General features: G+C 59.8%; 3 protein-coding genes across 3 annotated transcripts; 1 reads left to right on the forward strand and 2 right to left on the reverse strand.

The window, feature by feature from the left end:
- The first annotated feature begins 83 nt into the window (after positions 1–83).
- Positions 84–2,318, forward strand: GNMT (glycine N-methyltransferase). Its single transcript, XM_066177605.1, has 6 exons — positions 84–355; positions 491–618; positions 883–996; positions 1,505–1,647; positions 1,800–1,921; positions 2,015–2,318. Exons 1-6 carry the CDS (start codon positions 150–152, stop codon positions 2,184–2,186), a joined length of 885 nt encoding a protein of 294 aa, XP_066033702.1. The 5' UTR covers positions 84–149; the 3' UTR covers positions 2,187–2,318.
- Positions 2,319–3,596: 1,278 nt separating this feature from the next.
- On the reverse strand, positions 3,597–16,837 carry PEX6 (peroxisomal biogenesis factor 6). The gene is made up of 17 exons (XM_066177608.1): positions 15,956–16,837; positions 15,716–15,876; positions 14,964–15,047; positions 14,177–14,279; positions 13,880–14,016; positions 13,692–13,803; positions 11,621–11,829; positions 11,293–11,485; positions 10,868–10,944; positions 10,647–10,779; positions 8,303–8,508; positions 8,140–8,201; positions 7,627–7,735; positions 6,798–6,914; positions 6,137–6,214; positions 4,545–4,684; positions 3,597–4,234 (listed from the first exon to the last, which is right to left on the reverse strand). The coding sequence occupies exons 1-17, from the start codon at positions 16,835–16,837 to the stop codon at positions 4,098–4,100; spliced, it is 2,940 nt and encodes a 979-aa protein (XP_066033705.1). The 3' UTR covers positions 3,597–4,097.
- A 3,023-nt stretch (positions 16,838–19,860) lies between these two features.
- VSX1 (visual system homeobox 1) lies at positions 19,861–23,952 on the reverse strand. The gene is made up of 5 exons (XM_066180340.1): positions 23,577–23,952; positions 23,152–23,230; positions 22,768–22,891; positions 21,682–21,862; positions 19,861–21,063 (listed from the first exon to the last, which is right to left on the reverse strand). Exons 1-5 carry the CDS (start codon positions 23,950–23,952, stop codon positions 20,798–20,800), a joined length of 1,026 nt encoding a protein of 341 aa, XP_066036437.1. The 3' UTR covers positions 19,861–20,797.
- Positions 23,953–24,556: the final 604 nt, after the last annotated feature.

Raw genomic sequence — 24,556 nt, forward strand, 5'->3', positions numbered from 1 at the left:
GGCGGGAGGGGCGCGGCGCCAGCGGCGATTGGCGGGCGCGCGGGGGCGGACGCGGCGGGGATTGGCGGATAGGCGGGGGCGGGGGCGGGGCGCGGCCGGGCCGAGGGGCCGCGGCGGTGTCGGGGCCGGGCGGCGGCAGCGGCGGCGGGATGGTGGACAGCGTGTACCGGACGCGGTCGCTGGGAGTGGGGGCCGAGGGGCTGCCGGACCAGTACGCGGATGGGCGGGCGGCCCGCGTGTGGCAGCTGTACATCGGGGACACGCGGGGCCGCACGGCCGAGTACCGCAGCTGGCTCCTGGCGCTGCTCCGCCAGCACCGCTGCCGCTCCGTCCTGGACGTGGCCTGCGGCACCGGGTGAGGCCCCGCGCCCCGCTCCCGCCCGCCTCCCAGGTGTCCCTTCTCCCTGCCCGGGGCTACCCGGGGCCTGGCCGCCCCCGGCCATCCCCAGTGCCCCCTCCCTCCAAGCCCCGCTGACAGCCGTGTCCCCAGGGTGGACTCCATCATGCTGCTCGAGGAGGGCTTCCAGGTGACCAGCGTCGATGCCAGCGACAAGATGCTCAAGTACGCGCTGAAGGAGCGCTGGGAGCGGCGCAAGGAGGAGCCCTTCGACCGATGGGGTGCGGGGGCTGTGGGGGCCGGGAGGGGCCTGCGGGCACTGACATTCTCCCCCAGCACACTGGGTGCTCAGGCCACTCATCCGGGTGGCCTTGCTGCGGGGGGGACCTGGCAGTGACAGCTGCTCGGCCGAGACGAGCCATGGTCCTTGCCTGTCCGGCTGCCGGCCAGGGGCCCGGGGAGGGCTGGGTGATGCTGGGGTGGGGTCTCGCAGACAGGGGAGGCTGTTGGGTCTCTCTGCCCTCATCCATTTCCCTGTGCTGCAGTCATTGAGGAGGCCAACTGGCTCACTCTGGAGAAGGACCTGGAGAAGCCAGGGGATGGGTTTGATGCAGTCATCTGCCTCGGGAACTCCTTCGCGCACCTGCCTGACTTCAAAGGTGAGTTGGGGCAGGGGAGAGGAGGGGGAGCCCCTATGCATGTGTGCATGGTGTCTTCCAGCAGGCTGAGGACGTGTCCTAACTCATGGCATTAGTGGGACGGGATTACACACAGTGGAGCTGCTGTTTCATGGCCTATCTCCAGGGAGGAGGGTGGAGCTGAGGCCACAGTCAGTGACATGAGTGGGCCCACTGGGTTCCATGCTCACGGTGGAGGTTTGTGCATCAGTGTCACAGGTCTGGCAAGGCTGGAGGCACACCCAGACTTGTGCCACAAAGTCGGGTGGTGGGTTTCCCACGTGGCATGCTCTGCTCCAGTGAGGCTGAGAACATGCCTGAGCTCATGCCATGGGTGGGGCTGTGGGTTCTCCAAGCTGAGATTTGGGGGAAGATGGTAGGGGCAGGTATCTGTGCGTGCATGCGTACGTGTGTACGGGTTAGATGAGGGCACGTGGGCCGTGCCGTGGGGTACAGCCAGTGCCTGGAGATGCCATAGTTCCCTCTCCAGGGGACCAGAGTGACCACAAGCTGGCCCTGAGGAACATTGCCAGCATGGTGCGGCCCGGGGGCGTCCTGGTCATCGACCACCGCAACTACGATCACATCCTGGCCACGGGCTGCGCGCCGCCCGGGAAGAACATCTACTACAAGGTGGGTGGCTGGCAGCCCCTGCCCCGTCCCAGTCCCCCCTGCCCCAGCCCCACGTCCCCAAGGGGGCCAGGTGGGGCAGGCAGCAGCGTTGTGCCCAGCCTGGGGGCCGCTGAGTCCCCGCAGGACCCACACATCCTCCTGTGGTCTCCCAGAGCGACCTGACCAAGGACATCACCACCTCAGTGCTGCTGGTGAACAACAAGGCACACATGGTGACCCTGGACTACACGGTGCAGGTGCCCCCCACCGAGGCGGGGGCAGACCCCGAGCTGAGGTGAGGAGAGCTGCAGAGGTGGCTCCCGGTGCGGGGGATGGCTGGCACTGTGCCCCGCTGTCCCCCTGCCTCACCAGCACTGCCTCCCTGCAGCAAGTTCCGGCTCTCCTACTACCCACACCGGCTGGAGGCCTTCACAGCTCTGCTCAAAGGTGCCTTCCAGGGAAAGTGCCAGCACAGCGTCCTGGGAGACTTCCAGCCCTACACACCCGGACAGGCACACGTGCCCTGCTACTTCATCCACGTCGTGAAGAAGACAGGCTGAGGGGGCCACGGGGATGGGACTGTGGTGGCTGAGAGCTCCAAGCAACTGTGGGTCCAAGCAGGGGGTGGGGACATGGCTGAGAGCCGCCTGGGAGACCCCTCCCCTTAATTAAGAACAGAGAGCTGCCTGCGATCGTGGTTCGTGTGTCCCTGTATGGGCAGGGTATGGGGCAAGGGGGACGGCCACAGCCTCCTCAGGACTCTGGAAGGAGGTGCTCAGCCTGGGGGCAGCACAGGATGGCTGCAGGCACAGCTGCAGGTGCCAGCATGCCAGCAGTGTGGGGCTTGGGGGCTCCCTTGAAGCGGAAGGAGGGGTGAGCTGGCTCCCAGGTGGTTGCACATCCCAGCTGAGTCCCTGCAGCACGGCCCACACGAGTGTGCTGGGACCTGTTTCTTTCACGTGCACTCCCAGTCAGGCGCTGGCTCCTTTTCTTGACACCCCTCAGCCCCATACAGGGGTACCCACCCTGCCACTGGAGCTCCCAGAGTGGGGAGGCTCCACGCTGGAGCCTCCACCAGTGCTGCTGCTGTGGCTGCAGCTCCCTCCATTCCTCCCTGGGGAAGATGTGGTGCCCAGATCCAGCAGCACAGAGCAGTGTGGTCAGGGATAGCCCTGCCTGAACACGCTCAGAGCACCAGGTGTTGCAGGCATGCAGCAGCTGGGGACTCACACAGGGAATGCCAGAAGCTCCTGTGGAACCAGCCCTTAGCAGAGGAGCTCCAGGGGGAGCAGGCCCTCACAGCCACGCTTGGCCCAGGGATCCAGCTGTCAGCAGGCTCAGTGCCTCTGCAGGTGGGCCAAAGCCTGGCACCAGCAACCCCTTGGGCTGCACAAAGGCTGAGGGCAGCTGCAGGCACCTGGCCACAGCAGCTGCCAAACACGGGGTGCCATTTGTTCGGCACCCTTGGAAAAGGCTGGAATCGGGATCTGTGATGCTGCCAGCAGCTGCTGTGAGCTGCAGAGGGAGGTGAGACATGACCTCAGGGGGTCTGGGCCAAGTGGTGCAGACCAGTGCAGCTCCAGGCTGCTCCAAACAAGGTTTGAGTATTTCCAAAGCTGAAGCTCCCCTTCTTCTCCCCGTGACACGTTTTTCCTCTTATCCGATGGGAATTTCTTTGCTGCCACTTGCTCCCAGTGCCTCGTCCTGTCAGCCAGTGCCTCCAGCAAGAACTGGGCTCCTTCTGCAGAGGGAGCTCAGCTCGCAGCCAAGCAAGTGCCTCTCCCTCAGGCTTTCCTCACCCACCACGGGCTCCAGCCATTCTGGCAGGACCAGAGTGGCCCCAGTCTAGCTGACAGGTGTGCTCCCCTCTCTACCTGCAGGACAATGATTTCTCTGCACCACCGAGCCCACCCAAAAACTTGCAGGGACCTTCCTGAGCCTACAGACACCATCAGAAGCAACAACTCGAGGTCAGGCAGTGAGCACCTAGTGCTAAAAAATCTGTATTTATTCAGAGACTATGTCAAGTCCAGGCCAGCTGGAGCAGCAGTGCCCTGTGCCCTACTGCCCTCTGGCCAGCACCTCTCCCTGGGGGCTGAGAGCCCAACAAGCAGCTGCCTCCAGCCCTGCACTTGCTGCCAAACCAGGTGAAGTTTGAGCCTTGCTCCCCCACCAATGAACGGCCTGTCACCCATGGAGACACTGCTGCACTGCCCACGGCTCTGTCCCCACAAGGAAGTCACCCTGCTAAGTTCCCAGCAGCCACAACGCACTGCTGACGTGTGAGGGACCCTTACAGGACCCACCACCCTCCTGGGGGAGCAGAGGAGCACTTCCACCAGGCCTCGGCTTGGGAAACTGCACAGACACTATTTCCACCCAAGCTCGAAGGAAGGGGGCCCGGGAGGCATCAGAGAAGAGCAGGCAGGTGCCTGTTTGTGCCTGTTCTCCAGTCCCAGCTCTGCTGAGCTTTAGGAGGCTGCAAACTTCTGCTGGATGAGTCTGTACCTGAGCAGCTCCTGCTCAGAGACTGATGGCTGCAGCCTGGCAGCAGCCTGCAGAAAGTCCTCCATGGTCAGGATCAGAGCAGACTTCTCAGTGTCCAGCCCTGCATGAGAGGAACATGAAAGGGCTGAGAACAGGGGCAGCTGGCAAGATCCAGAAGCCCACTCCCCAGCCATCAAAGACTGCAAGGAAAACCTGTGCCTCTCTCCTTCCCCCGGGGACCAAGCACAGGGGGCGGATGGAGATGACCACATCTGCAGAAACTGCCTGCCTGGCAATACCCAGAGCCCAGCACTGCGGTCCCAGAGCTGCCGAGGATCTTCTCACACAGCCCAGCCACCTGCAGTGGTTAACTCTCCTCTCTGCCCCTGGGCTGCTCCAACAACTGGGACAGGTAAGGGCAGGGCTCCTACCTTCCTCAATCCACTCCACCTTGCGTTTGACAGCGCACATCATGGCATCTGAACACAGGGCATAGATGTCTGCTCCTGTCAGCTGAGCTGGGCACTTTTCTAGGATGGTGGTGAGATTCACGGAAGGATCCAGTTTAAACCTGCCGAGAGATAAAAATGCAGGTGTAAGAGCCAAGAAAAAACAGACCAGGAGTGCTGTGGCAGCCAGTGCGACTGGGCAGGAACAAGCAGAGTACCCATGTTTAGCCACTTCCAGAATGTGCTCTGCATGCTCAAAAAAAAAAAAAAAAAAAGGAAAAAGTTATGAGCTTGCTTTATTGTTTTTTTTTCAACAATCACCTTTCTTTGAAACATCCCTGCAGCAAGGTCCTCTCTCCTGCTAAGCAGGATCAAAGGAAACTTTGAATCACAGCACCACAGCACAGCGTGGCCTGGGTTGGAAGGGATCTTAAAGATCATCCAGTTCTAAGTTCCCTGCCATAGGCAGGGACACATTCCACTAGACAAGGAAGCTCCAAGCCCCATCCAGCCTGGCCTTGAACACGTCCTGGGATGGGGCATCCACAGCTTCTCTGGGCCTCTCTGGTTCCAGGCTAGGAGGCACAAAAGATGCAGGGAGTAGTCTTGGGGCCATGGTGCAGGATGAACTCTCTAGAACACCGTCTGTTTATGCCACTGGTGTTTGACTTCTCACCTAGATAAATTAGGTGCTCCACATGCCTGGGAACGACCTACAGCCAGGGCTGGATGAGAACATGTTTAATGACAGTGTAGAAACCACTGTAACACCAAAGCATGCCATCAGAGCCACGCTGCAGACAGTGAGCCTCCTTCAGCACGACCAGCAGCTGCTGGAGGGCATGGTGGCCAAGACACAGGGTGTGACAAGCTGCTTGCAGCCAGCCCGTGTTCTCACCTCTCCTACTAACTTACGGTGACAGGCAGAGGTGATCACAGCTATCCAGGACAGAGTCCCTGCAGAGGCAGTCACAGCCACTCACCCAGCTGTGGTGGGTGGTACCTCTGCACCCGAATTGCAGGGCTTCATCTTCTCCCTCTCAGGAGCTCAGAGTGGCTGGAAAGCAGCCAAACCCTGCTCCTCAGTGATCCCACACAACCAGTGACTGGGAAGGGACACAGATCACAGCCTGAACAGCCCTGTGCACCACAGGAGGAGAGGCAGCGAGCTGAACGGAGCTTCCTTCACACTTGGCTTGGGAAACAGCAGGGGAGCTCCTGCAGGAATGAAATGGGAGCTTCCTGTCCTGCAGCTGCACTGCAGCCTCACTACACCATTAGGGTCTGGCTGAGATTAAGAAGAGCATGGTGGCACAGTGTCTGGAAAACTCTACCAGCCCCTCCACTTGCTCAGGCAGGCTGAGCTTTGCCCACCTTGTAGAGAAACCAGTCCCAGCTCAGCTTCTGGAAATTGCTCTGCCCTCCTGCCCGAGGCTGTGGCTCAGCGACCTCGGGTGCTCCCCAGGGTTCAGACATGAAGCCAAGATGGAGCAGGCGAAGCAGCAGCCCCAGGAGGGCCGTGGCACCTCCTGCAAGGTGCTGGCAGGACGCTGCAGGGGCGCAGGGTCACTCACCTCCTGGTGACAGCGCTCAGCACCTGCAGCTGCGACTCGCGGTCCTCGCTGACGCCCACGTAGACCAGCTTGTCAAACCTGCCAGCAGAGAGGGGACAGCTGGGGACAGCCAAAGCAAACCTGCCACACGTGCCCAGCCCTGTGCACCAGCAGGAGCTGAAGGGAGGCCCTGGGACAGCCCCTTTCGCTGTCCAGTTTGTGGATGACACAGAGCCTGAGGCAGTGGATGTGCTGGAGGGCAGGGCTGCTCTTCGGAGGGACAGTGGCAGCTGGGGAACTGGACTGACAGGACCACACAGGGTCCAACAACAGCAGATACCAAGTGCTGCTGCCCCAGGACAAGCAAGCCACAGGCTTGAGGACTGGCTGGGGGGCAGCTGTGCAGAAAGGGCCCTGGGGCACCAACTCCTGCCACTGTTTGGTGCGACAGCAGATCCCTCACTGCCCTGCTGTGCTGCTGGGGCAGTAACCAGAGTGGAGGGGGCAACAAGCCCTGGTACCTTACACTGCTGCTACAGCCTCAGGCACCAGCCTCCCCTTGGCTTCCTGTGAGCCAGGGCCCTTCGCCAACAATCTCTGAAGAGGGAACACGGTGGGGACACAGCCCTGCCCACCACGGCCTGGGGAGCCCTGGAGTGAGGCAGGGAAGGATGTGACATACCTGCCCGGCCGTAGCAGAGCTGGGTCCAAGAGGTCAGGCCTGTTGGTGGCTCCAATGACAAACACCTCTCTGCTGGAATGAAGGCCATCAAGCTCTGCGAGGAGCTGTGAGACAACTCTGCAGGGAGCAAGACAGGATACTTAGAGCCAGGCCTTGGAAAGTGTCACCCAGTGTCTCTCTCAGCCACCATTGGAAAAAGGAAGAAGTGAGGCCAGTGGCAGGTCCATTTCTTGGACTTCAGCTCCTATTTCTCTTCCCTGAAGAGCCCTTACAGAGCCATCCAGACTTCTCCAGGACAGCCAGCAAGCATGTGGGCTCACTGCATGTTAGTCCAAACCCCAGACAGTTCTTCAGAACACGAAGAATGGATGGGGACTGCCAGCTTAGCAGAAGAGCAGAGGAGGCCTAGGGAAAATAACCCTGTTTCCGGGTATCTCTAAGCTGTACATACTTTGCTTCTACCAGAAGCAGCTGACAGGTTTCCCACCACAGGGAAACAGCAGCTAATAGGAGGACAGCACAGCAGGGGTGTGAAGGATGACCTTGGAGAGGCCAAAGGGAGCACTTGGCAGCCACAGAAGCAGATGGAAGAGACTGTCTTAACCAAATGTTTGCACAACTAGCTTGGGCAATCGGGAACCTGAGGCAATGCAAACAGCAGTACTAATGCTCAGAAAGAGACAGGCTGTGCTGACAGCTTAAGGGAGCAGAGAGGGGAAAAACAGAGGAAGAGCGGTGGAATGGACTCTGCCTTTCAGGGCAATCTCATGCACGGGCTGCAGCTGAGGCAGGAATCCTGCTCTCCCAAGGACACCTGATGCTCACTCACCTGTCCATGACACCTCCTGAATCTCCACTGCGCCCACGACTGGGGGCCAGGGAATCCAGTTCATCAAAGAAGATAATGCAGGGAGCAGCTGCCCTGGCTCTGGCAAACACTGTGAGGAGACAGCACAAAAGGTGAGAAAGACGTGGAGGAGCAGTCAGCAGCAACTGGACCTGCTACGTTCTCAGCAGGGAAGAGCTGTGGGTGCAGACCAGATGGCCACTGTATCACCACCACCAACTGCTCCTGCTCAACAGGCTGGGCACAGGCAGCGCCCAGCAGGACAGCCCCGAGGCTCAGCGGTGCCTCTGAGGGGCTGCTGCCCCATCAGGAACACTGGGACAGGAGCAACAGGAGCAGAGAGAGCAGCAGGGGAAGGAGCAGGGAGCTACCGACTGTAGGAGACAGCTGGGCTCAAGGCCTGGCTGAGAGCCGTGGGTGGGAGCTGCGAGGGGGGTTTAAGCACTGCAGGAAAGCCCCATGTGCCCCAGGCAGGGGCAGGATGCACATCCTCACCACTGCGCACGTTCTCCTCGCTCTGCCCAACGTACATGTTGATGAGCTCCGGCCCCTTCACGCTGTGGGGCAGGGAGAGGGGGCAGTCAGTGAGAGGACACCCACCCCCTGCCAGGAGGAAGTCAGTCCCACTCTGTGAACCCCCCACTCCCACATTCCTCACCTAAGGAATGTCATGGCACACGTTGTAGCCACAGCTTTTGCCAGCAAGGTCTTCCCTGTCCCTGGAGGCCCGTAGAGCAGCAGACCAGAGCGGCACAGACCCAGGGACAGCAGCTCTGGGTGCTCCAGGGGCAACTGGATGGTGTCCAGGATCTCCTTCTTCACCTCCTGCAGCCCACCAACATCCTGCCAGGACACTGAGGGGATCTGCCAGGAGAGAGAGAATCCTTGTCAGCACTAATTCCTGAGCCCCGAGCGTGCCTGGGCAGCTCCAGTATCCAGAATCCACATCTCCCCTCCTCTGAGCTTTGCAATGGAGAAAACAAACTGTACAAACATGTCCCCAGACATGCTGCACTCGCAGAGTGCACTTCATCTCCAACCCTCCCCTGCCCCTCGTATCATCTGTCAGCAGAATCACCCCACGGAAAATATCTGCCAGGGCTGCCTGCAGCTTTGAGGGGAGAGAGTCTTGCTGCAGACAGCCTTTGGGATGCATGAGGGAGGGTAAAAATAACAAAAAATAAAATAAAATAAAATAAAATAAAATAAAATAAAATAAAATAAAATAAAATAAAATAAAATAAAATAAAATAAAATAAAATAAAATAAAATAAAATAAAATAAAATAAAATAAAATAAAATAAAATAAAATAAAATAAAATAAAATAAAATCTGGATCTGGCAACTATGAGTGACTTGTGTTCAGGGCACCCTGTCCCCCATAGGGGCGAGGCTTCACACCTTGCCAGGACCTCTGTGATGGCAGGGAGGACGTGAGGGACAGACACCCTGCAGGACAGTGTATGGAACACTCACTGCTCTTGAAAGGGGGGATGCAAGAACAAAGTCCATGTATGCTCACGAGAAACAGACAGGGATGGGGTCAGCCGCAGACACGTGAGGGGTCACGGAGAACAGAGACACCAAACCTGAGACACGTGAGCCAATGCCGCCTGGGCTATTAGCTATGAAACTATCCCAGAGCACACTGCTGCTCTGCTTATGGCCTTAGGAATAGCTGGAATGCCACAGCCTGCATGACATCCTCCTGAGAGTCAGAGCAGCTCTCCTGGGAGCATGTAGAGAAAGCAAAGCCCCACACTTCCCCCCACCTGCTGGCTGTTGCTGCCAGCACAAGTGGGGAGTTTAAAAATAGCTTAGGGCAAAATTCTTTCCCCCTCGGCCAATTTGCATCTCCTTCCTTCACTAGTGGAGATGATTTTATCTTATTTCTTTAGCTGTGTACCAGGAAAATTAAGTCAAACAAAACAAGGATTTTCAAAATAAAAACCCCCAACTTTTAAAGCAAAAGGTCACAGGCCCTTCTTCTGCAGTGACAATGAGTGGAAGAGCTGCCCTCTCCTCTGCACTTCTGCTCATCCTGTCTCAGTAGAAAGAGCTCTACAGACATGAGCACAGGAGCTGGAAAACTGCAGCAAAGTTGTTTTCAGGGGAGCACATTGTAAGTCTAAGACACGGTGCAGGCACTGTTAACAAGTGGAGGTCTGGAGTCAGTTCTCTCCAGAAGGCTCAGGCTGTGAGTGCAGACAAATGTGTTGTAACCAGAAAGTGAAGCAGGGAACTGAAAGTGACGTATGTGGAGAGTATTCGGGTCTGCTAATGGGCTTCCTGACCGCAGCCAATTACTAAGAAATCAATAAAGGAACGTAAAATACAAACAAAATTAACTCCCATTCACACAGCCCACTGCTGGGCATGCTCTGTGGTTATTTGTCTTACAGGAAACTCGGCGAACTCCATCAAACAGAGCTCGCTTCATGAATTAAGTGGGCAGCTGGGGAAGGTGCCAGGGGAGCTGCTCCAAGGCCACAGCTTCCTGTCCTGTGCTGAACTCAGTTGTTCGCACTCACAGCCACGGAAAAGAGGCTCTGATCACTTTGCTTGGTCCTAACACCACCTTACCCAGCCAGACCAGTCACCCCAAATTCCCTGGGAGCCGAGCTGCCAGAGGCAGATCAGCCCCCTCCTGAGAAGCCGACTGCTGGTTTTCTCAGACTCTCCGTGTCACTTTCCCTGGTGAAACCCCAAGGTCTTCAAGCTGCCTGTCTGTCAGCAAAGTCCATGCCAGCTCCAGCACCAGCTAATTAACTGGTCTGCAATTAGCACTGCAAGAGCTCCCCTGACAAATTCCAAGCCAAGAGGGTGAAAACTGATGGGGGAAAGTCCAGAGGACTGTTTCTCACAGAAAGCTGGGGGAATACACAGAAGGACAGAGCAGGAAGCAACGTGCCAGAGCACAGCCCTGCCCGATCTGTGACGGGCACCTTGAGCCAAGAGCCCTGCAGAACCCACCCCCACCTTGTGCCCAGCATCTCCCCCACCTTTGGGGCCCCCACTGCCTGTGAGTGGGCGTCGTGCAGCTGGTCCAGAGCAGCACTAAAATCCTCCTCGAGCACCGGGAACCCAGCAGCGCAAAAATCCCTCTCCACTTCCTCGCTCAGCCCGCCTGGAAAACTGGTGAGGAAAGAAAGGGAAAGGAGTCAGGCTCTGCCCCATCGCTGGCTGCAGCCCCTCCCCACCCCTGCCCTGCTGCCTGTGCTACCTCAGGGCCTGGATGCGGGTGCAGGCAGCCCGGCTGCTGTGGGACAGCAAGGCACACAAATCCCCCAGCACAAACCCCTGTGAATGTAGAAACAAAGAGCATCAGTTCAGGCCCTGACCACAGCTGCACCCAGGTCAGTAAAAGTATGGGGAAAAATTCCCTGCAGAGCTGTTCCTTGAGCCTCTGGTTAAAGGCTCTAGCTTCATGTTTTTTCATTAGCAGAGCTGAACATCCGCCAACACCTCTGCAGAAGGCGGGGAGTCCGTAGGCACTAGAAATCTGCACTTAGAAGCTGGTGTCTGAGCACCAGGATTAACCACGGAAAAAGTTGTCTGGGCTGTGGGAATTACCCCCTTTCTCCAAGGGGAGACTGGCCCAGCACTCCCAGCCTGCCCATCCCCACATGCTGCTGTGGTTTCACTCACGGCAGTCCTGCGGGCCAGCTTGGACAGGCTCACTTCTTTGCCCAGAGGCAGGCTGGCAGTCAGCACGCTCAGCATCAGCCTCCTCTGCTCCTCGGAAGGGGCTTCGATCTTCACCTCATGAAGGAAAGCAGTCTGCACATCTGTGGGAACATCCTGGGGCTTGCAGGTTGTGCCGATCACCAGGACAGGGTGGCTGTGGACACAAAGGGGACGGTGCCTGTGGAAGTGCCCTCTTACACTGCCACCACACAGGCCCTGCCACGGCTAGGCCACTGGCAGAAGCGAGCCGTTTCCTGGGATGTCCACAGCACACGTGCAGGGTCCATACCTCAGTGCTGGGTCTCTGTCCAGCAGCAGCTGCCTCAGAGCAGCAATGACCCTGGCGTCCTCTCCCAGCCCGTCCCGGTCCCTGCCAAGCACCTCGATGTCCTTCAGCAGGAGCACACAGGGCTGGTACTGCTGGGCCTGGCCGAAGGCCACCTGCACCTTCTCCTCTGTGGCTGCACTGGTGTCACTGCACAGGCTGACGCAATCCACCTGCCAGACACACCACACAGCACAGCTGCAGCACAGACAGCAGCTGGGGGCCTGGGGACAACATTCCGCACGGCTCTCCAGAGGAAATTCACGGCTCAGAGGAGATCAAACTCGCTATTTCCCACAGACACATTCCGGTCCTGCTCAGAACAGGCACATTCGGGATGCCGTGGCATGGATAAATGGCTGTTCCTTGCTCCTCTGCAGGAGGTGAGGTGGGCAGGAGGGTCTTACTCTGAAAAAGGTGAGGCAAAGGGACCAGAGAGATCGACACAGTGGGTATCACAGCCCAGCAACCTCAGCTGGAAGGGAGGTGAGAGCTGTGGAAGACTGGCAGAACAAAGTATCTTGCAGAACAGTGCAGTGAGTAGAGCAGGAGGCCCAGGAAACTGCTCAAGCAGTGCCAGGCAGGCTCAAAGTGCAGGAGGAAGGTAAAGGCGACAGTGTTTGGGGGGAAGTTAGGGGTGGCGAGAGGCCCAGGCACTGTTTACAAAGCAAACACCTGATGAAGTCACGCAGGGGGAGAAGCGACTGGTGACCCTTGAACAGCAGCCTGGGAACAGGCAGTGCTGCCTCCTGGTGCTGCCAGGCTGTCCAGGGAGACCCAAACCATCCCTGGGATCCCCCAAGTTTCATCCTCAGAAAAGGCAGCCTGAAGCAGGGAGAACAGCTCCCTCAAGGGTAAGGACAGGGATACAGAGCTGAGGAACTCCTGTGCTCCAAGTACTGCAGGAACAGGAGTTAGGGTTGTGGCAGGCCTAAGGGCAGCAGTATCTGTAGGCAAATACTGGAAGGCAGAGAGAAAGGACAAAAAAATGCCTATCATCAAGGGGTGGAGATTAGAGAGGGGACGAATTCCTGTGTGCTGGTGGGATGGCAGACACAACAGTCTGAGAAAGGGAAGAGCAGGGGAATGGCAGTGTAAGCCCTGCAGTCAGTGAGAAAGGGAGGAGAGAGCATAAAAGCTGGGGTAAGATGGACAGAAAGTGTCTCTGTCTTCAACAGTAAGCGTGTAAGTCTTTAAATGCAGCACACAGTGCTGAAACCAGAGCTGCAGCCTTGCACACAAACCCCACTAGAACCCGAGGACATGACAGTGACAGAGTGCTCCCAAGCACATCCTAAACACGGATCTGAAGGTCCTGTGAAATCCCTGCACTCTTGCACTGGATGCCAAGAGGTGTGGCACATCTGCAGGAAAGTCAGAGCTCAGCACCACAAAGGATCATGTCCAGATGAGTTGCACAGCAGCAGGCCAAGGCATTATCTACCTGCTCCACTGACCCAGCGTTACAGCTTTACTTGGAGAGAAAAGAACAGGGGGAAAATAGTTTACTCTGTGGGTCAAGACACGGATTTGCCGAGCAACAGCACCCACTCTCAAGTTTGTTACATAAAATGTGATCTGATTTTTTACACATAAGGAGAGCAGAGCACAAGTTTTCATGGGGCCATTGACATAAAACCAAATTCTTAATGCTGACCATCGCCTTGAACTATATCATATTCCACATAAAACCAACTCCAGTGAATTCCACCCACCACCTCACTGCTCTTGGCAGAGGGGTGGTGGTGAATGTGAGCACAGTCTCAGGGCAGCTGTTTTACACACCAAGAGATTTTGAGCCAGGTCTGTTACACGTGCAGGCATGAAACCAAAGGTCTGCTCTTCTTTTCCCTCTCAGCTAAAGATCTCAGCATCATTTGTGCCTCACTTGTCCGCACCTGCACAGGGAAGCAGCTCCTGGACAGGCTGGTCTCATGGCTGCAGCAGGGGTGAAGGCAGGGCTGACTCAAAGAACATTTCCATAATTCTGTGTGTGCTGTAAACCCAGCGATCCACTGCCCACGGGAGGAGTTACCTTGAGGAGGTGGAGGTTGAGGCAGCTGCACACAGCCCTGACTGCCACCAGCTTCCCGCTGCCGCCGGGCCCCGAGAGGAGAACGCTGCCCACGCCACGGAGCGCCCTGGGCCTGCAACAGACAGGGACATCCCCCTGTGCCCCCATCCCTCCTCTCCCAGGGCTCACCCCGAGGAATTCCAACTCACCCACGGTGCAGGTGAGGCCGAAGAGCATCGCAGAGCTGCTTCACGACGTCAGAAAGCCCCGCAGGGGACAAACTGCTCCAGAACTCACTGCTGTCACGGGCTGGGGCAGACGGGACGGTGCTGTTTGTGGAACCCACCTGTGAGAAAGGAAAAACACCACCCAAGTAAAGACCGAGGGACAAAATCCATCCTGAAACGTCATTTCCCAATGGCAGGAGGCACAAGCCTCCACAGTGGTCACCCACAGTGCAAGCTGAGGCTCAGGTCTCCCCTCTCTGCTCCCCAGTGACATCTCACCAGATAGAGAGAGGTGTTCTGGGTGTCCACCAGGTACCCCTCGGACTGCTCGCCTTCCACCATGCCCACGATCTTCTTCACCTTGAAATAAAGCTCTGGCCACCTAAGGGGGAAAAAAAACGAGCATTCTAAACTGCTTAGCCAAGATCTTGAAGGAAGGAACAATATCAATGTCAACAAGCAGAGGGCTGAAAATGACAGGTAAGCAGAGATACTCTTGTCCTCTTGCAGCATGCGTAAGGACCAGCCAATGTGAGTGTTGGGAATGCCACTCAGAGCACCCTCATCCTGACACAAAGGGGACCTTCCTTCCCCCATTCAGCATCACTGTTCCAAAGGCACACGAGCAAAACCAAAGGCAGAATTGGTGGCCAAACAGGAAAGATTTTCTAACATGAACTCCCGGGGCTTATACTCACATTTCATTGTTTGTCAGGAGTTGAGAAGCCCAGCTCCCACTCAGCTTGCTTTATGTGGCTCAGACTGCCCTCAGGCCACCCCTTCCTCTTTACTCTTTATCCCCATCAGTTGCTCTACCTCTTTTTTTCCTTTCTTCCCTTCCTGACTACTCGAATGAGCTAACAGAGGCCTCCCTCCTAGCTGCAGCTGTCAATAACCCAACAAAAACATCTCCCTCTTCACAGTATATTAAGAGACAGATAAAACACTAAAATCCAGGGACAGATCAGAATGGAATAAACTGTCTGATTTCAAAAGAGTCAATAATGGAAAAGTATCTCTGCTCTTCTGGTACCAAGTAATAGAGCCGAAGTTTGTTGACACCTACCTTAGGAACTTGTCTGCATTTAGTTCTATAAACTCAGCATTTCCAAATGTTGGAACACACAGGATGTCTCCCTCCTGGACCAGCCTACAAAAAACCCCGAGAGTTTCACCAGTGAAAGAGAGTAAATCCTCCTGGTTGTGTGCCCTCCCTGCCCTGCATCACAAGTGTTTTTAGACAAAAGAAAGTCACTATTCATACTGACTCACTCCTTGCCTGTAAATAGAACTATCAATAGCCACTGAAAGACTTGGCATGCACTGGGTGGAACCAGGCCTATCCAGACTACTAAGGGGAGCCTTCTGGGAATGGTATACAAGATGATTGTCAGAGTGTCTCATTCAGACGAAATCGCCACCTTTTCTATGGAATAGCTAGGGATAATTCCAACAGAAAGCCTTGGCAGCCTCATGAAAGATGCTCGGGCACAGGCGTCAGAAGAGAAGATGGCAACACATCCAGTTTCCTGACTACTCAGCTGAAAACTGGGATTACAAACACGGCCCACAAGAGATTTGGGTGCAGCACTTGTGAGCCCTCAGCACTGGATGGTGAAATCATGAGGCGGGAGACTTGGAGATGACTTTGGAAGGACGGGACAAGAAGTGTTGTGTCCAAGCAGAGCACGCTCGTGACAGGACAGTGCAAGGGGACACTCTAAAACCACACGGCACCTGCCCTGGGGGTGTAGATGTGCACGTTCCCAGCGTGTGGCACACACACACAGAGCATCTCACGGACCCCGCGCAGCTCACCGCGGTGTTTCGAAGTGCCTGTAGAGCACGCAGTCGTAGCTTCCCCGTGTGCTGTAGGCCGGCGAGCAGACGATCTCCAGATGCAGCTCCTTGGCGAACGGGGGCACAGACAGCACGGACCGGCTGCCCCTGCCATCCGCGGCGCCGGTCCTTTCGTACCGCTGCGGAGGGGACGGGGTGCGCCGTGAGCCGCGGTGCCGCGGGCGCGCTGCCCGGGATGCTCCAGCGGCCTGGGCTCACCTGCAGGCGGAGGTGCGCGGCGGCGGCGGGATCGCAGCCCAGGTTGAAGGCCAGGGCCGGGGCCAGCAGCGCGGTGCCGTCGGCCGGGGCTCGGCGGGCGGCCCGCGGGTACTCCCAGGGCGGCGGCCGCGCCAGCAGCGCCGCCAGGTGCTCCCGGGCCGCGCCCTCCGCGCCCACCCGCACCCACTCGCCCTGGAACAGCCCCAGCGCCAGCAGCCCCCGCCGGCTCACCCACACCTCCGCCCCGCCGCCGCCGCCCGCCCCGCCGGGCACCGCCCGCAGCCGCGGCCCGGCGGCGGCGGCGGCGAAGCGGGACACGAGGGGCGGCGCGGCGGCGGCGGTGGAGGAGGACGGGGGGCGGCCGCGGGCGGCGCCCGGCGGGGCGGGGGGCGGCGGCGGCGGGGGGGCGAGGGCGGTGCGCGTCCCGCTGCCCAGCAACCCCTGGAGCGCCGGGCGCGCCTCCAGCACCAGCGGGCCCGGCCCGGGGCCCGGCCCCGGCAGCGCCTCGCCCCGCCGCGCCAGCACCGCGCCGCCCGCCAGCCTCCCCGCCCGCCCCGCCGCCCCCAGCAGCACCCAGGCCAGCGCCGGCGGCCGCCGCACGGGCCACACGGCCACCCTCCGGCCCGCCGCCAGCCCCAGCCGCCGCAGCAGCGCCCCGCGCAGCCACAGCTCCGCGCCGCGCCGCCCGCCCGCCTCCAGCGCCACGGCGCTCAGCAGCACCGGCTGCGCCCCGCCGCGCCCCGCCGGCCGCACCGCCAGCACCAGCGCGCCGCCCCGCCCGCGCAGCGCCGCGCACAGCCCCGCCGGCGCCAGCAGCAGCGCCGCGGCCGGACACAGCTCGGCCGGCGCCGCGTCCAGCGGCCGCAGCACGGCCACCGCCATGGCCGGCACGGAGAGCGGGGACGGCCCGGGGCGGAGCGCGGGCGCCGCCCCGCCCCGCCGAGGTCGCAGGGCGGCGGCGCAGGGAGGGCGGCCCCCGCCGCTGGGGAGGCCGGCATCCGCCGCGCGTTCCGAGCGGCGGCGGCGCCCGGTGAGCCGGTGTCGCCCGTCCTCCCCGGGCTCCCGCAGTCTGCGGCCAGAGCCTGCGGAAGGGGGGACACAGCGGGAATGCGGCCAGAAGGGCGGGCGGGCCTTCGGCTGCTCCGCTCCCCACGAGCCTCGCGGCAGCGGAGTGTGGGATCGCAGGGAAAGGGCACTCGCAGCAGAACCGGTGCCCTCGCCGGTGGCAGCATGAGGAGATTTTGCGGGCTGAACGCGTGCACCTGGTTTAAAAGAATGGACTTGTGTCGGTGCTAGTGCTGAACTAACCTAGGAAATCACAGGATCATGGAATAGTCTGAGGTGGAAGGGACACATAGGATGATCAAAGTCCAACTTCTGACTTCTGTCTCTGCACAGAACAACCCCAGTAATCGCAGAGAGTGCCCGAGAGTTTTGTCGAAACACCCGCTGAACTCTGTCGGACTTGGTGCTGTGACCGCTTTCCTGGGGAGCCTGTTCCAGTGCCCAGTGACCCTCTGGGTGAAGAAACCTTTCCTAATCTCCAACCTAAATCTCCCATGATACAGCTTTAGAGCCATTCTCTGGGGCCCTGTCACTGGTCACCACAGACAAGACATCAGTGTCTGCCCCCGTGCTTCAGTCGTGAGGAAGCTGCAGACTGCGGTGGGGTCTCTCCTCAGCCTCCTCCAAGCTCAACAAAGTGACCTCAGCTGCTCCTCACAAGACTTCCCCTCCGGACCCTTCAGCATCTTCATAGCCCTCCTTTGGAAGCTCTCTGATAATTTTAGTGTCTGTTTTACACTGCAGTGCCCGAAACTGCCCCCCGGACTCGAGGTGAGGCCGCCGCAGTGCAGAGCAGAGGGAACAATCCCCTTCCTGAGCTAGCGGGCGATGCTGTGCCTGGTGCACCCCAGGGCAGGACCGGCCCTGGAGCAGTCCGGAGAAAGCCAGAGGCTCTGATCAGCGCCTGTGCCCTCTGCCAGAGGCTGCTCCTTGTACCAAGTGCCCGTTGGGGATGCAGTTGGGGAGTAATGAAACACAAACCCCGCAGGATTCCTGAATTCTGCATCCACAGCACGGGTCCAGACGCGCCCCCGCGGGGGTCTGTGAGGATCAGAGGAGGGAGTGAGGCTTCCAGCTGCCCCCCGGGCTCCAGCCAGCCTCTGGCCCTTTCCCGGGCCGCTGGCCGTGTCGCACCGCCCCGCTCCACACGAGGGAGCGCTGACAAAGCGTTCGGACCCGCTCCCTGCGCTGCCGATCCTCCCGCGCCTCGGGAGGAGTGGCCGAAACGAGGCGACACGGTTCCATACCGGTATTGCTCAAGCTGCGCGGAAATGGCACCGTGAAGGTGCTTCCGCAAACGCAGCCCTGCAGCCTTCTCTGCTCTGGGCCCGTCCCCGGGACGGCCCCAGCACCGCCGGGCACCCCCGGCTGCCTGGCAGCCAGCTTCGGTCAGTGGGGACATCTGCATGTGCTGGACACCGGCCTTGAATTTACTGTCTTCTCGTGCCTGGGCCACAGGGAAGGGATCTCCTGCTCGAGCAAGCCCAGCACTGGTGGCTGAGGGACCCCCAGGGCTCCTTACCAAGGGAAGCTCATGGCACCAGGCCTGATGCGGCCACCAGGACGGCCGTGGGGTCTGACGTGGGCAGCAGTGGAGCTGTGTGCCAGGGGCAGCCGCGGCCTGGCATCAGAATTTCTCCTGTCACTGGCCCGGGCCTGAGCCAGCACTGGCAGGAGCCGTGGCTGGGTCTGGCTGCCACTGATCTCAGGATGGATCAAACCTGAAGCAACGACAGGAACGTGCTGGCCTGCTCCTGTTGCTGCTCCAGGCAGTGACATTGGGGGATAATGGACAATTAATTCCCTGCCAGGGTTAGTGCAGACAGCTGGGAGTCCCGGAGTGACTCCCTGCCCCAAGGAGGGCACCAGACCCTGTCAGCAGGAGCTGAGCCTGGGCAGTCACTGCCACCCACCAGCACCTGTGCCCCGCGGTCCCTTCCCAGCACATGAAAAGTGCCTCGGGCCAGTAGCCCTCCTCTTGGCTCCTCCTTCCCAGCCTGTGGTGGGAGCTGGGAGCCCACCAGGCACTACCAGGAGCGTCAGGGGTCTGTACCCTGCACACGCTGGAATTACAGTGTCTCCCCTTGTGGCACTGGTGGTGGTGACGTGCTTGCTCTCACAGCGCTGCAGCCAGCACAAGGCAAAGAGCCAGGCCATCTGCAGCAGGCAGACCAAAGGGGGGGAAAAAAGGGATTGCAAGCATCCAGTGCCAGCGTGGCACAGCCCAAATAAAAGGTTTGCAGATGCTGCTCAGGCAGGATTAGGCCTCCAATGTGCTAAGTCTCGGCTCTCAGTGAGCCTAATTGCTGCTGCAATAAGCCCTGGCTGGTCCTTTCCTGAACTGTGCTCTCCACAGCCCCCCCAGCAAACTTTTTTTTTTTTTCTGCAAAGCTTGCATTTGCCGTGCATATGTTACCCCTCCCCTGGCTGCCTGGTGGGGTCTGGCTGTGCAAAGGAGGGGAAAGGCAGGAAATCTGCCACATAATGATTTGCTCTTCCCAGGAACTGTCCCCCCACTCTCCCCCTGTCCAGCACAGCCTGTGGCTGCATCTGTGAGAGCAGCCAGGCCCAGCAGCAGAGGCAGGACCAGGTGATGGCATCAGTACCTGGCCACACACCCCCTGAGCTGTATTAGGACACTTTCCAAATTGGAATTACTCAGATTTTAATAAAACCTTTGGATAATTTTCCGTTATGTTTTGGCTGGTAGATGAAACTGGAGGTGTTCCAGGAGAGCTGTTGAGGCATGTGCATGGACCAGTCCAGCAACTGCCATGAGATGTGTCAAAGGAAGGTATAAATTGCAATGCAGAGCATGAAAACCAAAGATACACCACAATTTTATTTATGGATGTGTAATAAATAAATGGTGGACAATACAGGAAGAGCCACATTCAAAATTCCAGATTACTAAAGTGCTTTTAGACATAAATATAGGGCGACCAAGAAACAGCTCTGACATTAACACTTTTTACAGACAATTACAAATTATCTTCTTATGTCAATTCACAAAATTGTTTAATTGCTCCAGGGTACTATGGCTTGCTTCTCAAGAAGGTCTATTCTATCATGCATAGTGTGGCAAGTGACATTCAAGAGTGTACAAAATCATTGCATAAACAAAAACATCCTTACCCCCCTTCTCCCAAATACGAGTTAAGGAAGATGCACAGTGTAAATCCAGTGATAAGGCTGCGTTGGCAGGCTGGATCCTCAGGGAGTATAAACCTGCCTGTCAGTCAGGTTACACCAGCTTGAGGATGAACCCTACCCTGTTTCAAAACCCCTTGAGGTGGAAGAGCCGTGTGCTCGGCTGGAAGGGCTCACACACAGCTGCTGCGCCGGGGTGGAAGCGCCTGGAGAAGGCGTCTGTAAACTCCTGCAGCATCCTTGCACCTGTGTCTTGGAGGAGGGAGCAACTCTCCTCTTTGTGTTGCTCCTCTTTGTGCTTCCGGCTAGCTGGGGAAGTGGTCCCAGCACGGAGGGGAAGGGGGCTCCTCCCCAGCAGCAATCGGTGCTGACCACAACGCGCTCCTGTCCTCGCACTGCTCTTGGCCCCATGCGACCCCTCTGCCGCCCTCCACCCCGGCTCTGCTGAGAAGTGAACAGCTTGAAAGTGAGGAGACAAGGGGATGCGTGTGCCCAGTTTGAAAATGCCCTGAATTGAGATAAAAGTTCTGTTATTTAAGAAAAAAAATATATATATCAATAAATCAATAAATATTATGGCGTGGCCAGGATGCTGTGAGGTCTGGCCTCCTCCGGGGCAGCCCAGGCTCAGTGGTCCCTGTCGTTCTGCTCTGTGGGGGGGTCCCCGTTGATGTACTGCCTCAGCACACCCCTCTTCTCGTGCTTGGCTGTCCTGGAGAGGTCGATGGCTGTGTCCTCCGAGTCTTTTGCAGGCCCAAGCTTGTCGGAGCCCCTCTGGGAACTGGCCTGAGTCCCTTTGAGTTCCTCCTCCTCCTGCTCCACTCGCCAGCCATCTGCCAGCTTCTCTTGGCTCTCTGCCTTCCTGCTTACCTCCATGGACTTTTTGTGCATACCTTGCAGAAGGGAGAGAGCAAAGCCAAGGGCACAGGTTGCTTATTTCTGCCTGGGATGGCTCAGGATCACCTCCTGCATAACTGCTGCTTCCCTCAGTTCTTGCCTGCATCCCAGGGAAAGATCTCTCTAGCGACCAGCCTTTCCCAACCCAGAGCCCTGCTCTCTGCAGCCCGAGGGGATGGCTTGTGGCAAAATTAGTCTGTACCTCCCCTGTAGCAGGGAAGGCTTAAAGGGAGAGGTGTGCTGTATTGACCCTTTCCAACCTGGATTTTGACTCTGTGTGAGCAGGGGGCAGCTCTGAGGAACCTTCAGTTTAGGGGTGGGTGGTAGTGTCTTCTTAGATGCCTTGCAATTCCCGTGCTGCCTGCTAGCATTGCAGAGATACCCACCCACGTGCAGGCACCCATCTGACACAGCAGTAAAAGGGTTTCCTTTTCCTTTCCTTTTCCTTTCCTAGCTGCTCTTTGCAAGGAGGAGGTGGAAAACCCGGGGCACTTGGCAGCCTGCACACAGCCCAGGCCGGGGAGCCCCCATTCCTTCTTGTAAGAAGGCAAGGGCAGCCACAGGAAAGAAGCTGAGCCCTGATCCCCCCAGCAGCTCCCCGAGCTCCCACTCACCCAGCAGCCACGGGGCGCAGGATCCCACCAGGCCGCTCTTGGCGGAGTTGATGATGGACTCGGGCAGGGGGATGGAGTGCCTCACCATGGCCCCATAGAGGCCGTACTCGGCCATCACGCTGCTCCGGCCCCAGCACTTCTCCCGCTTCCGCCACTTGGCTCTTCGGTTCTGAAACCAAACCTTCAGGGGTAACAGCCAGGAGAGCACGGAGGGGTGGGATTGGGGAGGAGACAGCCCCCGGGGCGGGCGTCCAGGGCCCGTTGGGAACGGGGGAACGTCCGGCCAGGGCACAGGTCAGCCGTGGGGTGTGTGGAGGCGTGGGGTGTGCAGACACGGGGTGCGGACACGCAGGCGGCGCCGGGAGGGCGGCGTGTGGGGAGGGGTGTGAGGGAGGGCACACACGTGGGTGTCAGAGAGGGGAGGAAGGGGGGGAGAGGGAGCACATGTTAACACGAGGCTGATCGTGGCACAGGAGGGTGATCCCAGCCAAAGTCACCCTACGCTGCTCTGCCTGCCCGCGGGGCCTCCCTGCCTGATCCACAAAGCACCAGCCTCTCCAGAAAAAGGGCTCCCTAATGCAGTGACCAGTGATGACAGAAGGTGCCCAGGTCCCTCCTCCCACCCCACTCCTGTATTCGAAGGCTTGAGGGGTGTAGATATAACCAGGCCGCTGCCCAGACCACCACCTCATTCTTAAGCCACTGAGCTGTTCCATAAGGGAGCAGCATCAGGCCCTAAAATGCCACGTGTCCCTCACAGGGGCAAGCCAGTGAGCAAGCTGCCGTGTCACAGCTTGGCCCAGCAGCTCCGAATTGCTCCCAGCTCCTGCCTGAGTGGGGGGACAGAGCCAAGTTGCCAGCAGTGAGCAACTGCTGGGGCCGGCTCAGTCCCCTGGTTCTGCACGTCCATTTGGAAGCTGTTCGGTGCCAGCAGGCAGAAGCTGAGCCTCCCCCCGGGCGCCCTGCAGCGTTTCAGTGCCACCACGTTCCCACCACCTGCACTCACTGCCACGGGGCAGAGGAGACGGCCGGATGCTGGCAGCCCGCAGACTCCACGGAAGAGAGAGGACGGCTGCAGCCACCTACCTGTATCCTGTCCTCCGGCAGCTCCGTCTTCACAGCCAGCATCTCCCGGGCATAGACGTCGGGGTAGTGCGCTTCATTGAAAGCCTTCTCCAGCTCCTCCAGCTGGTGAGCTGTGAACACAGTCCTGCCGAGAGGAGAGAGCATCCTGTCACACCGTCCGGACCCCTGGGCAAACAGCGAGGCTGGCAGCACCCCCATGCTGAGGTTTTCCTCCGGAAAATCCTCCCCCCACCCCAGCTGCAGCCCTCCTCTTTCCTCCCTTTCCTCCCTTTATCCCCCCTCGGGGATACCGACCGCCCCAGCCTGGGGATCAGAGGAACACCGGGAGGACGGTGGCAGCAGCGAGGAGGTGAGAACGGGGACAGCCTGGCTCCCGGGCGCTACCTGTGCCGGCGTTTTTTCCTCTTGATCTGCGAGGTGGACATCTTCATGTCGCCGGCGTCCCCAGACAGGCTGTCCTCATCTGGCAGCAGCAGCATGCGGGAGGGGAAGAGTCACGTTCCCGTCGAGAGCGGGGCAACCGATCGCAGCTCCCCGACCGCGGCCCCGGGGCAGGGACGGGTCCCCTCGCACGGCCGAGCCCGGGGCGCCGCAGCGGCGGTGCCGTCCCGGGGCAGGGGGTGGGAGCCCACGCCTGCCGGAGGGTGGAAGGCTCGGCATCCCGGCGGGACCGGGAGCACGGGAGCCGATCGCGCACGGCCGGGAGGATGCCGGCCGCGGCCGCGGGTGCGGGGCAGCCCCGGCAGCGGCTCCGGACGGGGGTCCCCGTGCGCGCCTGGGCGGCCACCCTCGACCCCGACCCCGCTCACCGGAGATGTTCTCCTTGTGGCGGCGGGCGGCGGGCGGCGGCCCGGGAGGCGGGCGGGGGCCGCGGGCGGGCAGCAGCGGCAGCGGGGCGGGCAGCAGGCACGGGGCGCCCGGGCCCCCCAGGCTGCACAGCAGCCCCAGCCCCAGCCCCAGCGCCCCGCCGCCCTCGTAGGCACCGGCGGTGGCGGCCGGGGGCGGCCCGGGGGGCGGCTGCAGCTCGGCTTCCAGCCCCAGCAGGTCGGTGATGGCGAAGCCCTTGGCCCGCAGCCCCGCGCCTCCCGGCCGCGCCGCCGCCCCGGGTGTCACCGGTACGGGTACGGGCACCGCCACCGGCCCCGCCGCCGCGCGTCCCCCCGACGGCTCCGCCCGGCCCGGCATCGCCGCCGCCGCCGCCTGGCCCGGCCGCCGCCGCCCGCCGCCCTTTTTATCGTCCCGCCGCCGGTCCCGGCTCCAATCACACTCCAGACCGGCGGGGGGGTGCTCCCAATCCCCGGATTAACGGCCTCTGTCCCCCCTCCCGCCCGCACCGGCCCCGCGGCCCTCCCAGGCCCCCGCCCGGCCCCCGCCGCCCCCTCTCGCCGTCCCTCCCTCCGTTCCCCTCGGCCCCCGCCCCTCGGTCCTCACCGCCCCCCGCCGCGTCCCCTGCGGTGTCGCTCAGATCCTCTCCAGGACCACCTCCCAGTGCCTGTCCCGCCCCGGCCCGGCCACCCTGTTCCCCCCCTCCTCCATAAACCCGCCTCACATCCCCGTGGGTTCCCTCTCCGGGTTTCCTCCCAGGAACCCCCTGCTATGTCCCTGTGTCCCCGTATCTCCTCTTCCAGTGCCCGGCAGTGCACTCCCCGGTACCCCCATTCCAGCCCAAGACCCTTCAGCCCCACATCCCATTGGGCTCAGCACCCTAGAGACAGGGATGGGGACAGGCTGGGGCTGTTGGGCAGGACCCTCCCTGACCCCAGGTGTCTTGTCACCAGGGCCACGGCCG

This window comes from Chamaea fasciata, unplaced genomic scaffold, assembly GCF_029207755.1.
Source record: "Chamaea fasciata isolate MVZ Bird 193981 ecotype frontalis unplaced genomic scaffold, bChaFas1.0.hap1 SCAF_3, whole genome shotgun sequence".
NCBI classification, from domain to species: Eukaryota; Metazoa; Chordata; class Aves; order Passeriformes; family Sylviidae; genus Chamaea; species Chamaea fasciata.